The 17,440-nt window shown below is 36.9% G+C and overlaps 1 protein-coding gene across 7 annotated transcripts in view; it reads left to right on the forward strand.

Moving 5' to 3' along the window:
- The first annotated feature begins 2,658 nt into the window (after nucleotides 1–2,658).
- CTNNA2 (catenin alpha 2) overlaps nucleotides 2,659–17,440 on the forward strand; it is a 982,769-nt gene continuing 967,987 nt past the window's right edge. For all 7 annotated transcript variants that reach the window (XM_054728044.1, XM_054728045.1, XM_008157457.3 and 4 more), the window contains exon 1: nucleotides 2,659–2,760. In XM_054728044.1, coding sequence (XP_054584019.1) covers nucleotides 2,659–2,760 — 102 coding nt within the window. The remainder of the gene's footprint in view (nucleotides 2,761–17,440) is intronic.

A 17,440-nucleotide genomic window follows, 5' to 3' on the forward strand; every position in this document is an offset into this window, starting at 1 on the left:
TGGTAGAAGAGGTCACGTCTAACCAAGAAAGCCTGTTTTAAACACCCACTTCCATCATATTTCCTAAAATTCCATTGGCCAAAGCTCAACATATTGGGGAGAGGAAGGAGTCTCTTCTCTTGGAGATGAGAGATAGGGGAGGGAGTGACTATTTACTGAATAACCATCCGATGTACTTTAAAAGCTGATGTGTTTTCCTTGCCCTTCATAATTTATAAATACTGAAAGTATAAGTGGGATGACATTCCTGGCTGGGAGTCAGTGATCTTGTGTATGCTTGTCATGGGGGCCATATACCAACCTGTCATTTCTACTTACTGACTGCAATTGCCCCATTTCTTTGCTCTAAAGGATATTTGACTTTTTTCTCTTCTCTGCTGTCCTTTGTCCTTATTTTCACTCTAGAAGCAAAGATCATCATTGGGTTAATCTAGAAGACTATATTGATGATCCCTAACTGGGAATGGAATCAATTGCTTTTATACAATTTTAATTGGCTGAAGGCTTTGATGGTGGAGAAATATTTCTAATACAAGATCTAACACATGCAGTAGAAATTGTGTGTCCAAAGTAGCAGGACGCAAGTACTTCTTCTAGAAACAGCAGATTGCAAGGATTATGCCAACTTAAATGTTGCAGCCTAAGGAGCTTCTTACCTTCTTCCACTTCATGCTCAGTAGCTGACAGGAGGCTGAGATGCTCCTCAGAGGCAGTCAGTGGGATCTTAGATATCAGTCTTTTGGGTTTAGAGGTAGAGATTTTGAAGTCCCCTCTCCACCCTCAATGTCTCCCATTTCTCCTTGATTTATGCTAGATTAGTGTCTGATGTGACTATTATAGCTGTTTTTTTTTTACTCACCTCTGCATTTTTTTTTTTGTGTGTGTGTGTGTGTCATTGATTCACAGTTATGCCTTAGAGCATCCATAAAAGATTTTATGTGTCTTCCTTGGTCTACCATATTATACACATAAGCATACCCATGTTATAATTGCAATGCTCTACAGTCTTTTCCTATCATGTTCAAATACTTTCATGACTAGTAACTTCCTTGAGCATCATTATTATGCCATGCATTATTCTATCAGAGATTGAAAAAAGTTTTCAGGGACCTTCTCCAGAAACTTGGCAGCAACTGTGTCATAAATAATGGGACCAAGATCACTTACATCTGGCTTCATCCAAGATGAAATAGTCTGTGTCTGTAGAAAGCCTCTGGCACCTTCATGCTGCCAAGGCACAGGGAGGTGTGCTGGCCAGCAGCAGAATGACGTGCCTGTCAGAGCTGCGAGATAGCAGTTGGTAGTGTGAATGGGAAATATGTAAAGTTCTTCAGGTTTTTGGAGGACAGGCAGCATAGCAGTGCCAACTATTATAGTTGTGAAGGAACCCACATCTAAATCGGTCTATAGGTTGGATCGCTACCCTCAGTTTATTTAAAACATGGCATTTGGAGAGAGGTAAAATACCAGCACACTGTGTTTTTGCTTTTTTTTTTTTTTACCCTGAAGCAATTTGTTGGGTCTATTTGCAGAAGGATTTGCTGTAGCAGGGCGGAAAGAGGCATGTGCCTGTGGTGATAGGCCTTCTTTGTAGTGTTAATTTGAATAGAAATAATCATCCGTATTGATTTATAAGGATGGAATTGAGTGGAGACATTGATTCAAAAGAAGAGAACAGCTGTGAACAGTTTGATTTATGGTGGTATTAAAGCAAATGCTTCCGTTTCAGTTTGTTCAGTCTAAGGTTGCATGTCCAGTGGTTAGCTGTTGAAATATACTTAGCACAGAGCTGTCAATTTCTCGATGAGAAGCACACCTGGTAGAATGCATAATTGATTCCATTGGGGCCAGGACCATATTTTGTGCTTGATATGTGCAAAGCTGCTACCTGCATATCAGTGGTTCTTAGGAGAAGAGTGCTTTAGAATGAAATGAATGAATTAGTGTCCAAATGATTGGACACTAATTTTGTGAGATAAGAACGTAAATGCAGCGGGTAATCAGAGAGCAGTTAAATAGCGCGGACCTATTTCAGAACCCTTGGCACTCGTTTGCAAGGTATCCTTCCTATGAAGAGAATGAAACTCAGCTGCCACAGGGAATATAATACTCCCAGTGGTCAGTTATGATGTGAAGAAAACAAAGCAGCCTTTCGTTATGACATGGGGTCCCTCATCTGGTGATCATGATGCATTTACAGTGCTTCCTGAAAGTCTTGGTCTCCTCTGAGTGACTTTAGTATCCTTTTCTCAGTTCTCCCATAGTCCTTTCTGTATTCTCTGCTTACAGTGTGAGTCACACTGAGTCATAGTTGTTGCCCACATTGGTTATCCATGGTTCAAGTCTTTTCCAGCATGTAACATGGATGGATATGTGTACTAAGTATTGGATGAGTCAATTTATGTCAGTGTCAGTGTCAGTGTGTCAAATATATACAGGTGCCTCCAGGAGCCTTCAGTTTCTAATCGGATTCTAGCATCACCCCCTCACACAGTTCTGGTTCTGAGTTCCCCATCTCTACCTTGACATGTCTGGACCAGACAGATAATCTGCACGTATATTTGGGGTTTGGGTGAATTATTCATTTTGAATCCCCATGGTAACAGATTCTTTCAGTGATCATTATACTGAGCTGACAGCGTGCGTTTCCACAGGGAGATGACTTCGGCCACTTCACCTATCATTTTAAAATGGGACCCCAAAAGTTTGGAAATCCGGACGCTCACAGTGGAGAGGCTACTGGAGCCGCTTGTCACACAGGTAAGGGATGCGCGAAAACACTTTACTGTGACATGTGTGTATGTTCCCATTGTGACAGGTGCACATGTCTATCATGACTCTCCACAGACCTTAGAACCCTTAGGAGGGAATAAATCATGCTATAATGCTGGTTACTTAATGTGTATTACTGCCTGAACTGTGGACAACTTTAGTGCGCAACGAGATTTCAAGTACCTTTAAGAAAAACCCTTCACATGATTTTTAAAATTAAGTTGATGAGATAATTAAAGAGGGGGACTTTAATTATCCCCTTTACTTGGTGAAGGGGACTCTCATTGGAAGTAATGGGTTCGAAGTCTAAATAAACCATTCTTAGCATACTTGCGGATGCTGGGTGCACAGTTCAGAAGAACTGTATCGACTGCTGCAGAGCAAAGATTATTTAGTGAGTTGCTTTTTCTTTAGTTTACGAGGGAGGATGCATCATGCCCTGAATGATGACATGTTCCATTTTTGTGTTGTCACATTGCCGATGACTGTCAACGGAAGAAACATTCTCGGGATTGTTAATTTTTAAAAGTTGACTTTTGTGTTTTGTGAAGCGCATTCTTTGCTATATTAACTCAGTAATGTATGAATGTAACAATTCAAGATTTTTATGGTATATTTTTGAGAAACATTATCCTAAATTAAGTAGAGGCCTTTCATATTGGTTTTCCATAGCTGCTATAGCAAAGTATCATAAACTGTGGTTTAAAGCTTCCTAAGTTTATTTTCTTACAGCTCTGGAGGTCAGAAGTGGGTAAACCAAGGTTTAGGGCTGCATTTCTTCTGGAGGCTCCAGCAGAAAATGTGTTTTCTTCTCTTTCCTAGTTTTTAGAGGCCACATGGCTTCTTTGCCTGTTTTCTCCATATTTGAAGCCAGCAATGTAGCATCTTTAAATCTGCCCCTGACTGTGACCTCTGATTCTGTCCTCATATCTCCTCCTCCCTTCCTCTTATAAGGACTGGCATGCTTGCATTGGACATGTCCAGAGTAACATGGACATCTTTGTGGGTACTCCATTTATTATAGTCTGCCCTCTGCCTCCCCCCCCCCACACACAAATTCACATCCTTTCTGCAATAATTAAAATATAATGCCCAGTATAAAGTAAATGTTGAGTAAATATATTTTTCATTTTTATTTTTTATGGTTATACAATCACACTCATATTAGCCATAAACCAATATTGCATAAATTAATGAAAAGGATATGGGTGAATATAGAGTGGGCAAGCACAGTATTTATTACACAAAAACTTATTTTTTAATAAAACAATTTATTGAGTTATGATTGACATAAAAAGCTGTACATATTTTATATGTGCAATTTGATGAGTTAAGTGTACACCTGTGGAACCATTACCCCCATCAAGGCCATAACATATACACCACTTCTATGTTTCTTCCTTGTTGTTGCTGTTTGGTGGTAAGAGCACAATACAAGATCTACCCTCTTAGCAAATATTAAGTATATGGTATTATTAGCTATAGGCACTATTCTGTGTAGTATATTTAGAAATTATTTACTTGGTATCATAACCATGCCCTACCCCTTTCTCTCTCTCCCCAGCCCCTTGAAACCACCATTTTAGTCTTTGTTTCAATGAGTTTGACTATTTTAGATTCCTTATATATGGAATGTGTTATCACATAGTATTTGTCCTTCAGTGCCTGGCTTATTTAACTTAGCATAATGTCCTTTTATTTTGGCATAAATGGCAGGATTTGTCTTTTTAAAAGCTGCATAGTATTTCATTGTATGTATATCCCAATTTTTTTCATGATTATTACATTTATTCTTTAAGCGGACACCACTAAAACTGCTTTTAGTTATCTTGTGAGAAACATATTTTTTCAGAAGCCTTGTAAAACGACTTTACTAAGAACCTATATGCCTCCCATTCACTGAGAGAATATGAGAACTTCTTAAGTGTCTTCTTAAATACACCTTTATTATAAGCCTTGTAAAATGTTTCAGGACATGTATGTTTTATTATAATTAAAACTTAATTTTATCTCTTAAAATGTTTATATTTATTTTTCCTTTGGTTTTGTTCTTGGATTATCTAAAGAATAGCAAATTTAAGATTAAAAATTGTTGTCTTTCCCATGTATTTTTCAGTCCAATTATCTACAAGTCTTCTGTCAGATGAAGACAATGCATTAAATATTTATTAATAGTAAGGACAGTAAGCTAATTCATATTTGTTCACTTAATGTACAAATGCTTAAAAGAATGCTTAAAATGCTTACTGCATTTTACACAGTGACAGCACTGTAACTGGTCTTAACATTCCTCCAATATTTCCTGATATCTAATGGTTTCTGTTTCTTACTAGTGTTCCTACTCCGATTAAAACAAAATCATTCTTTCAAAAATATAATTGTTAAGACAGCTTCTCTCTATATTATTTACCCATAATATAATGGCTGTGCTATCAAGACTACACATTTCCTTCCCTGAAATGTAACCTTAGGTGATGACCCTTGGAGGATATGTGATCAGAAAATATTAGATACTAGAGGCCTGATGCATGAAATTCATGCTGGAGTAGGCCTTCCTTCCCCCGGCTGCTGGCACCGGCTTTCCTCTGGCACCCGGGACCTGGGCTTCCCTTTGGCTGCCAGCAGGCACCTGGGACCCGGGCTTCCTTCACAGCCCTGGCTTCATCCAGAAGGTTGTCCAGAAGGATGCCCGGTCTAATCAGCATATTATGCTTTTATTATTATAGATAAACTACACAGTCAACATTTAATGCCAAATGTGGACAGAAAGAAAATTAAAACCAAAGTCTCTATTTGTATCAAACACACAAACACTTACATACATATAACTTTATGAATTGAATAAAGTTTATATCAATATTCTGTGACACAGTGTGCCTTGTAACTAGCTATCCTGCAGTGTCTGATAAAGATGGATAAGGGAGGTAATAAACATCAGGAGTTGAGGGGTTCTCAGTAAAATTTATTCACTGTTATAAGAAAATGACATCCGGAATTGATTGTTAAGTATTTAAAAAAGCAAACAATTTTTATTATTTATGATCATCATGTATATGAGATTGTATATTTATCTTATGATGTTGCACTGGGCCTCTAGTATGCATGTAAGATCTTTGGTTAATCTCTTCCCCCATCCCCCTTCACCCCTTCTCTCTGAGATTCATCAGTCTGCTCCATGTTTCCATGCCTGTGCATTGGGCATCTGCCCCTTGGTGGTCAGTGCGCATCATAACTACCGGTTGAACTGTCGAACAGTGGCTTAGGCTTTTATATATATAGATAGAAATCACAAAATTTCAAATGAGGAGAAACTTATCTTAGGAAATTTAAGTCTTTGGAAAATATGCCTGAAATTTTTTTTTTTTTAATTCAGAAAATTAAAGCTTTGTAATAGGCCACATTTCACGATAGTGATTATTAGGAAACTAAAATACTTTACTAGGCAACTTTATTAGAAAAATTAAAAAATTAGGAAATTAAGCCTGATTGGTATGATTCATTGGTTGAGTGTTGACCCATGAACCAGAATGTCACAGTTCCATTTCCGATCAAGACACAAGCTTGGGTTGCAGCCTCTATCCTCAGCAGGGGGCATGCAGGAGGAAGCCTATCAATGATTCTTTCTCATCATTGATGTTTCTAACTCTCTCTCCCTCTCCCTTCCTTTCTGAAATCAATAAAATAAAAAGTATGTTTTAAAAAATTAGGAAATTAAGAAAGACTCTTTTTAAAATTGGATTTAGGGAGAGAGAGAGAAACATTGATTCATTGCTCCAATCATTCATGCATTCATTGGTTGATTTTTGGTGTATGGGAATGATGCTATTACTAACTGAGCTACCTAGTCAGGGCCAAGAAAGACTTTCAGATAACTCTTTGAATCAAAGGGAAATTATAACCTATATATGTTAATGAAAAAGGTGATTTATTTCTATCAAAATATACACACCCAATAAGAGTTGTGCTCAGTACAGAATTTTAGCCTTAAATGCCTTTGTTATTTAAGAAAAATGATAAAAATTAACTAAATACTTATCTTAAGATATTAGAAGAAACATTGAAAAAATTTAATAACAATGATACTGGAATCATTAGAATACAAATATTAAAAGGGTTAAATAAAATCAATATTAGATTTTCTTTGAAATGGCCAATAAACATTCCTCAAGGCACAAATTGTGGGAAATATGTGGAGTAAGATATCTAAGATTATAAATGACAAAGCGGAAATAACTCTGGGAACAAGAGAGATGAAAAGAAACATAGTAGAATGTTACATGCAACTCTTCACAAATGAAATATGAAAACCCAGAGGAAGGGAATAACTTCCTAGAAAACTTTAAATTAACAAAATTTATTCAAGAGGGAGTGCAAAACTGAAATAAACCGTTAAGTATTAGAAAGCCTTTTAAAGATCTGTTATCAAAAAGCATCAGAATAGATGGATGCATAGCTGAAGTATCAGACATTTAAAGAACTCATAATCAGAGTGTATTTAAACTACTGTTTCAATCATAGAAAAAGATAGATAACTCCTTGATCATTTTAAGAATCATAACTTTAATGTTACTAATTAAACATATTTAAAAAACATTTTTAAGGATAATAATGGTTTTATCTCATATTTGGTTTTCAATGAAAAAAGAAACTTTGTAAAATATAGTAAATAACACCCAGCAGCATATCAAGAGATCAGTGTACCAGTGGGGTCCCTCAGCCTGGCCTGCGGGATCTGGCCTAAACTGGCTCTCTGACATTTCCTGAGGGGTCCCAGATTGCGAGAGGGCGCAGGCCAGGCCAAGGGATCCTACTGGTGCATGATCAGGGCTGGAGGTTGGCCAGCCGGGGAGGGACGGCAAGATGGCTTCAGGGTGTGTCTGGCATGTCTGGCTCAGTCCCAATTGGCCGGACTCCAGCAGCAAGCTAACCTACTGGTTGGAGCGTCTGCCCCCTGGTGGTCAGTGCACATCATAGCAACTGGTCGACAGATCAATTGTCTGTCTCCTGGTGGTCAGTGCACATCATAGTGAGCAGTTGAGCAGCCTTAGCATATCATTAGCATATTATGCTTTGATTTGTTGAATGGCTGACTGGCTGACTGGACACTTAGCATATTAGGCTTTTATTATATAGGATAGAATGTTGCTGTTATCCTATATCAGTGATGGTGAACCTATGACACATGTGTCAGCACTGACACGTGTAGCTATTTCTGATGACATGCGGCCGCTGAGGTGGCCACATGCTGAGGATGAAACATTTGCTGCTCCTGAGGATGAAACATTTGCGAAATAATGTTTTTTTCTCAAAGTGACACATTACCCGAGTTATGCTCAGTTTTTTTACGAAGTTTGACACACCATGCTCAAAAGGTTGCCCATCACTGTCCTATATAATAAAGTGTAGTATGCAAATTGTCCCCTTGACCAGGAGTTTGTTTTGGAGTTTGAACATGGGGCAGGTCTGGCTGGGGGAAGTGAGGGAGGCCCCAGCTGGCAGCAGCCACCAGGGGAAGAGAGGGAGGCTCCAGCCAGTTGTGGCAGCAGGCTGCTGGGGGAACGGAGGAAGGCCCCAGCCAGCGGCAGTGGCGGTGGTGGCAGGTGGCCAGGGTGAGAGAATACCTGGCCGGTAGCTGGCAGCTGGCAGCCACTAGGGACCCTACCAGTGCACAAATTTAGTGCACTGTGCCTCTAGTTTGTAATAAAAACTCAAAATGGAAATAGGACCACACTTTTAAAATAAAGGAATGTACCATGTAAATCTGAAACTAGGACAGATAAAACCCCTTTTATATAATATGAAAATAAAACTCAAAATGGAAATAGGACCACACTTGTAAAATAAAGGAATGTACCATGTAAATCTGAAACTAGGATAGATAAAACACCTTTTATATAATATGATTGTATAGTTTTAAAATTAATATGATTATGGGGTTAAGTGGCTAGATATAAGATAAATATACAAATAGTTTCAATTTATTTAAATTAGCTAAAGATAAAAACAGGAAAATACAGCTGAGACTTGAACAACACAAGTTTGAATAACCACTCTCCACCTATATGTGGAATTTTTTTTTCCAATAAATAGCTATACTCTTTTCCATCTGCAGTGGGAAATTTATGGATATGGAGAGTCAGCTGTATACACTGATCTATGCCATTTTATATTGGAGACTTGAGCATACCGAGATTTGGGTATCTGTGAAGTCTTGGAACCAATCCCCTGCCTATACAATGGGACAGTTTAATTTTTGGAGAAGTAAAAAGTTATATACCAATTTTTGATTGTAAGGGGAGAGAGTGAAATTTCTAACCCCATGTTGTTCAAGGATCAATTATATTATTTTGTAATTGGAAAAAGAACACTTAAAAGGCCAATTATTTTTCATATATGAAATGCACATTAACTTCAGAGATTTTCAAATGTGCAATTTTGTAATTATTTTCATTGAAGTAGAGATTTTAAATGCATAGGCTTTGGAATCAGGAAGATTTGATTGTGAGTGCCAGTATTCATGCTGATACTTTGAATAGATTACTTAATTTCCCCTTAGATATAAATTATAGATAATACTAATCTGTTCCTCAAGAGATTATTGAAGGGATAATATGAGATGGTGCATTAAAGTTATTAGGGAATTACTATTAATATTCTTATAGTAATACAGATTTACTCTTTTTTTAAATATATTTTATTGATTTTTTACAGAGAGGAAGAGAGAGGAATAGAGAGTTAGAAACATCAATGAGAGAGAAACATTGATCAGCTGCCTCTTGCACACCCCCTACTGGGGATGTGCCAGAAACCAAGGTACATGCCCTTGACCGGAATCGAACCCTGGACCCTTGAGTCCGCAGGCTGATGCTCTATCCACTGAGCCAAACTGGCCAGATTTACTCTTAATGCAGTATGCTTTACTACTTGATAGTAATCACTTCTCAGTTATTAGTAAATAGGTGCCATGTATAACAGAAATGGATGTGTGTGTTTTTTTTTAAGAAAAAGTTAATACATATTTAGAAAAAATATGATTTGCATTTTATATTTACTCAAAGATAACTCAAGTAGAAATTATTGGGAATTCAACTTTAACCATTTTAGGAAGCTAATGAAGCTTAGATAATCATAATAAGACAGAATTTGCTGGAATTTTCTTCCTTATTTCCTTACAGAAAAGCAAATGATCTGAACTTCATGAATTTGCAACTTAAGAAATAATAATGAGCATCTGATAAAAAAAAAATACCATAATGCTTAATGAACTCTTTTAAATTGGCCTGATGGGGAAGGAAACTCCTAAGAAAAGGAACTCTCTTTAATCATTTCCAGTATTATTTTGAGTAATATCCATGGGGCCCTATAAAGTTAAGCTCTAGTAACTTCTATAATTGGGTCTTTTTAAATTTTACTCAAAAGTTACTAATTATCTCAAAAGCTAAATAATTAGAACTTTATGTACTTAAATATATGATTTCAAAATTTAATTTTATGCTTAAAAAAACTTGACATTCTTTCCCTTTTGATAGTAATTCCTTATGAAAGAAGTCGCCGGTGTGTGACTCACAACAGTAGTTAAATCTATTAGTACATTCATAATCAGGGAATCAGGAGATTTAGATTTAAAGTCAGGAGATTTATAGCTGAAAATGATTCAAGAAATAAATCGATATTCAGAAGTGAAGTAATCTGTGAGAATTAAGCTAGTGAGTGCCTTTTTATCCTATACCATACACTCTCTTACACAATTTACAAAATGGATTATTTTATCTAAGAATTTGCCAAATAATTTAAATTATAAAATAAGTCTCATTGTACCTTTTATTCATCTGTCCAGAGACTATCACTATCGAGAACTACCTTAATTCTTGCTTAATGCATGAGTTTCAAAGATTAGTAAGCATTTGGATGGTTTCCATGGTAATACTACAATGTTACATACAATAAGTTGTTGAAGCATCTTTATCAGAGGATTAAAATTATATGAAAAATAAAGTATGTGCTAAAAGCAAATGATATGAACTTCATTAAGCTTGTTTATTTATTTTTTGACCAGTTTTATGTATACCATGGTTAACCCATTTCTAAGTATTTTCTTTTATTATTTAATTTTTTATACCAAGACCCATTTTAATTTTTGGATAATACTTTTCTGGAAAAAAATGTTTTGGTTTATCTGTTTTTAATATCAGGTTTATTGTTTTTTTTTGTTTCTTTTTTTGTGTGTGTGTGGATGAATGAACTACCTAAAATACTATAACATTATTTAAAACCTATGATTCTTTCCTTGTTAAAAAAAAGAATAATGTATATTCAAAACAGATTTAAGAACAAGTAATGAGCTAGTTTAGGAATTTACCTTTATCACATATAGTAATATTTAATTGAAAGGTTATTAAGTATTTTATTGTTTTAAAATGGCTTTATATCTTAATATAAACATGCTATTTTTTTTTCACAGTAGATCCATATAACTAAAGTAGCTATTATGTTGGAAGTACTTCTTCCAATTGAGGTCATATGGTAGATTGTTCGGCAGTAACTGTGTTTGCCACTTCTGAAATAGGAGTTTAATTGACTAGTGTATAGTCTGGAGTTAAGTTAATTTCTCTTTTGGGATTATGTTCAAAGTTGTGATGTCTACCACCAGATGGTAGTGATACTCTCTTTGTAAGAGGCCAGCTGTGTTGGCCATGTTTGGGAACCTGAGTAATGTATAGAGCCCTTTTAAACAAAAAAAAATTAAAAACAAAACAAAACCTTCCAAAACCTAGAGTGAATTTAAAGTAGTATAAATGTGGAATTAGCTATTCACATCTGTTTATTCATGAAGAAGTTTAAAAAATAAGTACTAAAAGATCACAAAAACCAAATATTGAAATTAACATTAATTTGATGCATAATATTTTGTTGGAATTAAATCTTTGCATCTGATGTAAATGTGGTGGTGGTTGCTCTAGCTCTGGGTGTTTGGCCCTCACCACCATGGGATATGTGATGAGTCAATTTTCAATCTTCAGGACCAACTACTGCAAATTACAACTAATGATTGCACCATGGCATCAGTTCACCTTTGTTTAACATAGACATACACACAGTCAACAGGCTGCATCTGCCTGTATTCTCTTTTCATTAGCATAGAACAACAAAAATTAACTAGTAAGATATTATGGTTTTAAAGTTCAAGCTAACTATATTAACAATGACTCAACAACTTATCTTCCATCAAAATATTTACCTTCAATAATTTCTATTTTAAACACTTTGATTTTTTTTAGATATACTAATAAAACAAATTCCATTTAGTGGAAAACAAAAGAGTGCTTTACATACTACCTCAATTTATTAATTTCTTGCTCTTAATGAAAAAGTGGGTTGTGGGATTTCTCCCACATTTTACTAAGGCTCAGCTCACCAATCCTGGTTTCTGGTTTCTTTTCTTTTTTTTTTCTCTTTCTCTTTCTCTTTCTCTTTCTCTCTTTCCTTTCTTCCTTCCTTCCTTCCTTCCTTCCTTCCTTCCTTCCTTCCTTCCTTCCTTCCTTCCTTCCTTCCTTCCTTCCTTCCTCTCTCTCTCTCTCTCTCTCTCTCTCTCTCTCTCTCTCTCTCTCTCTCTTCTCTCTCTCTCTCTCTCTCTTTCTGTTAATCCTCACCCGAGGATATTTTTCCCATTGATTTTTAGAGAGAGTAGAAGGGAGGGAGAGAGACAGAAAGAGAGAAACATCAATGTGAGAGAGACCCACTGATTGGTTGCCTTCCGCACACATCCCCACCAGAGCCAGGGATGGAGCCTGCAACCGAGGTATGTGCCCTTGACCAGAATCGAACCTGGGACCCTTCAGTCCACAGGCCTATGCTCTATCCACTGAGTCAAACGAGCTACAGCGATTCCTGGTTTCCTTTCCTATGTAATGCTTTGGGGCTTGCATATAGGAGTGGTCCAAGCTGCTGAACTAAATTGTCTAAATTTCTTTCATTAGCATCTTGTCTTTGCTTGTCCTTCTACTCTGGTTTCAGTTGGTGCTCTTCCCCAGTAGTAGGGAACTGACCACAGAGAATTTAGAACCTCTCAAGAGAAAAGGGGGAAAGTCCTGTTGTTTCTTGAGTAGTTGCTATGCTCCTGATAACACCTTAGGTATTTCCAGGAATTTACATCAACCTGGCAAAGTCAGAACTCTTTTTTCCATTTTACAAAAGAAAAAAGAGAGACTTAGATCACACAATGAAAGGCCCAACGTGAATCAGACTGAGTAGTAGGTCTGAGTCCTCGGGAAAACATGGGCTGAAAATACTGAAATGGTCAGTTGGCTGGTACATCAACCACAGAAAATGTGCAGAGAGAAATGTAAGAGGGTAAAGGCATAAATCAAAGGTGTGGGAAGGAGAGAGCTCCCAACAATAAAACAGAGGATCAGGAGCAAGACAAGGTGAACAAAGTATTGTTACAGTCAGAATTTAGTATCTTTCCTTGTTTGCATCACTTCCCTCTTGCCCAAACCAACTGACATGCAAACATAACCTAAACACATTTTTTAACATTCAAATGAGTAAGTTAAAATAAAAATCCAGTTTTTCCTGTTGGATGGCTAAGTGCATGGGGATACCCAAATTGAGCAATAACTCTTATTTTATTCTGTTTGGCAATAAATTCAAGCCTTAAAAGTATTTTTCCCCTTGCACTTTCTGTCTCAGTGAATTCTTATCAACTACTTTAAATAGGAAAAGGGGAAGTTAAAACTAAATTTAAATTAATGTAATGCCAAGAAGAATAATGATTTTTATGTACTTGGAATAGGACAATTAACAAAATCTTATGCATTTTGATACAGCCATTTTAAGGGAGAAATTGTGAGGGGTTGGCTAACAAAACTGCTCATAACTGATTTGGACAATACAGAAACGTTATCTGAGCTGGTGACCAACACATCCAGTACACCAAGCATCAGAATGCCTAGAAGGTGACAGAATTGCATTTACTCAGGGAGCCCTTAACTAGCTAAGTAATTAAAACTTGTCAGAGATCTGAGATAAAGGATTAGGGCATGTCAGCAGGCCTGCTTGAGAGTACAAAAGCTATACTTTGTTTTCCCACAACTAAGAAAGAAGGATGGCCAGGAAAAGTAATGGAGAATCTGACTAGCTGTTTTTCTTGCACTCTGAGGTAACTCTCAGGCCTTTTGTAACATGGATATCTTGGCTTCATGACCCTGCCTTCTCAGTCTTTGTATTGTTTCCCTGTCTTGGCTATAAATGTTCCTGTTTTTCAGGGCTTAGTCTTGATTGAGACACCTCTTTCCTTTCTTCTGCATTTTCTCCCCAGGTGATTGATTTTACTCATCCCATTGGCATTAGATACTATCCATATACTGACAACACTTACACTTGTAACTTTAGCCCGCACCTTGTCACTGAGTCCTTTTCATACAGCCCTGTTCTTACATGCAAGAATTCTCCTTGGTTTCTCTTTTCTCAAGTCTGCCCTTCTTACAAATGTGAATCTCTCTCTCTCTCTCTCTCTCTCTCTCTCTCTCTCTCTCTCTCTCTCTCTCTCTCTTTCTCTCTCTCTCTCTCTCCCCCTCTTGCTCTCTTCCTCTTCATTAAGGCTAAACCTGAAGCTAAGCAGAGCTAAAATAGTGTTTTTGGAGCAACTCAATTGTAATTATTTATTAGGTTGTACTGCTTTTACAAGTATATTTTTAAAAATTAATGGGCTTAGGAAAATGTCATTTCTACAGGTCAATCTTTTTTTTATTAGTGATTTTGTGCTTTATCATCCTGAATATTGATAATTGTTGTCATATTATTATCTGGGCATAGAAAAATGAAAGGGAGACTAGAAAATATGATTGCTTTTTTAAAGATCTCCCACAGCATGTTAGTTAAATTTAAAAATGAAAAAGATATATGAATTACTTCAATATGATATTACAAAATATAGCTATTATTGTAAATGTACTACGGAGCCCTGTGGTAATGGCTGAGATGGTAATTTTATTCTAAACTGCAGTTTTCAATGGCTTATTTAACAAGAACTCCCAATTTACCCTGTTGACTGAAACTTTTCAAGCTTGTTTTCATTCCCTAGGGGAATTTTATAAAGAGATGAGAAAAAAATCCCTTTAGCTGGCTCATTCCAGCATGACAAAAAAGATTTTCACTCACTTACTAAAAAATTCAGAATATTTTGATGGCTTATACATTTTTAAATGGTTTCTAAACTTTATTTTTCACATGAGTCTGTTTCCCAGAAAGGTCAGGCACTGTGGTTCAATAAAATAGTCATAAATTTAAAACAGCTAAACATTATTGAAAATTGAAATTTTAATTGTGCAATATGTTTTCTCATTTAGCTCATTGCAGACCAATTTTATAGATAGACTAGAGGCCCGGTGCATGAATTCGTGCATGGGTGGGGTCCCTCTGGGTGGCCTGCAGGGATTGGGCCAAAACCTGCAGTCCAATGCCGCCTGCAACTCCTATCTGCCACTCCCGCTCATCCTGGCCCCACTGTGCCAGCCACGGGCTCACGCCCAGTCAGTCCCGATTGGGAGCCCTGTATCTGGTGTCCTCCCAAGGGAAGTGGCCTGGGAGATCAGGCTGAAACCGGCTCTCCGTCATCCCCCAAGGGGTCCTGGGTTGTGAGAGGGTGCAGCCCAGGCTGAGGGATCCTACCAGTGCCCGATCGGGCAGGGGAGGAACCATGGAAGGGCTCCAGGGTGTGTCTGGCCCATCTCGCTCAGTCCCTATCGGCCGGATCCTAGCAGCAAGCTAACCTACCAGTTGGAGCATCTTCCCCCTGGTGGTCAGTGCACGTCATAGCTAGTGGTTGAGCAGCCTTAGCATATCATTAGCATATTACGCTTTGATTGGTTATTTGGTTGTTCTGCCATTTGGTCTATTTGCATATTACCCTTTTATTATATAGGATAATGATAGAATGCTAAATTTAGTTTCTTTTTTTTTTTTGCAAACTATTCTCTATCAGTAGATAGCAAGTTTGTTAATGACAGAACTAGTGATTAATTTCGACTTGGGACTGGTTAGTATTCTCATTTGTATTTTCTGTCTTCATTCTATTCATTATCAGTGGTTTTACTACTCTCACAGACACCCGTTTACTATGAGTATCTGGGTATTGTACTTTGTGAGGCTTCCATGAATTATCATTGCTATTCACAAACTCACTGATGATTAACCACACGCATAGGGATGATATTTGATATCAACAGATATAGGAGATTTTCAGATATTATTTCACTTTTTTTTTCATTAATACTGAACATGTCAGAATGGCTGTCATCAACAAATCAACAAGTGGAAAGAGCTGGTGAGGATGTGGAGAAAAGGGAACCCTGGTACACTGCTGGTGGGAATGCAGACTGGTGCAACCACTATGGAAGAGTATGGAGTTTCCTTAAAAAATTAAAAATGGAACTTCCATTTGACCCAGTGATTCCACTTCTAGGAATATACCCTAAAAACCTGAAACACCAATCAGAAAGAATAGATGCACCCCTATGTTCATCACAGCACAATTTACGATAGCTAAGATCTGGAAACTTCCCAAGTACCATCAGTACAGATGAGTGGATAAAAAAACCTGTGGTATATTTACACAAGGAATACTATGTAGTTACACAAAAGAAGGATCTCTTATCCTTTGAGACAGCATGGAGGGACCTGGAGAGTATTATGCTAAGCAAAATAAACTAGTCAGAGAAAGATAAGTATCACATGATCTCACTCATATATGGAATATAATGAACAAAATAAACTGTTGAACAAAACAGATCCAGAGACATAGAAGCATGGGACAGACTGACACATCTCAGAGGGAAGGCAGGACTGAGGAGGTGGATGGGGCGTGATTAACAGGGGAACTTATATGCATATATGCATAGCCATTGGACACAGACAATAATGTGGTGAAGACCTGTGGGGGGGTGGTTGTGGGGTAAAGAGGAGTCAATGGGGAAAAAAAGGGGGACATCTCTAATACTTTCAACAACAAAGATAAATACAGAAGGTGATAAAGTGACCAGTAGTTTAAGACTAGTAGAAAGGAAATGCTGTGGGAACATAAGTGAGAGAGGTGGACTTGGAGTTAGAGGAGGAAAGGGTTTTAGCTATATCTTTATTTAGTGTTCTCTGATGGTTTGATGGCCCTCATCTTTTAGAGGAGAAATACTATTTTATTGAAAATGTAATTGACCTATAACATTATATTAGTTTCAGGGGTACAACATAATGTTTTGATATTTGTATATATTGTGAGAAGATAATAATAATAAGTCTAGTTAACATTCATTACCATACATTAAAACAGATATTTTTTGTGTGTGTGATGACAACTCTTAAGATCTACTCTCTTAGCAACTTTCAAATATATAATGCAGGATTATTAACAATGTCACCACACTATATATTATATCCCATAAATTATTTATTTTATAACTAAAAGTTTTTACCTTTGACTCCCTTCACCCATTCAGCCCTCTCCCATCTACTGTTCCTGGCAACCACTAATCTGTTCTCTCTATAATTTGTTTTCATTTCCTCCCTAAGATTCTACATTTAGGTGAAGTCATAAGGTATTTGTCTTTCATTTAAAAAATATATATATATTTACTGATTTCAGAGAGGAAGGGAGAAGGAGAGATAAAAACATCAA

Source organism: Eptesicus fuscus, chromosome 16 (assembly GCF_027574615.1).
Source record: "Eptesicus fuscus isolate TK198812 chromosome 16, DD_ASM_mEF_20220401, whole genome shotgun sequence".
Classification (NCBI taxonomy): Eukaryota; Metazoa; Chordata; class Mammalia; order Chiroptera; family Vespertilionidae; genus Eptesicus; species Eptesicus fuscus.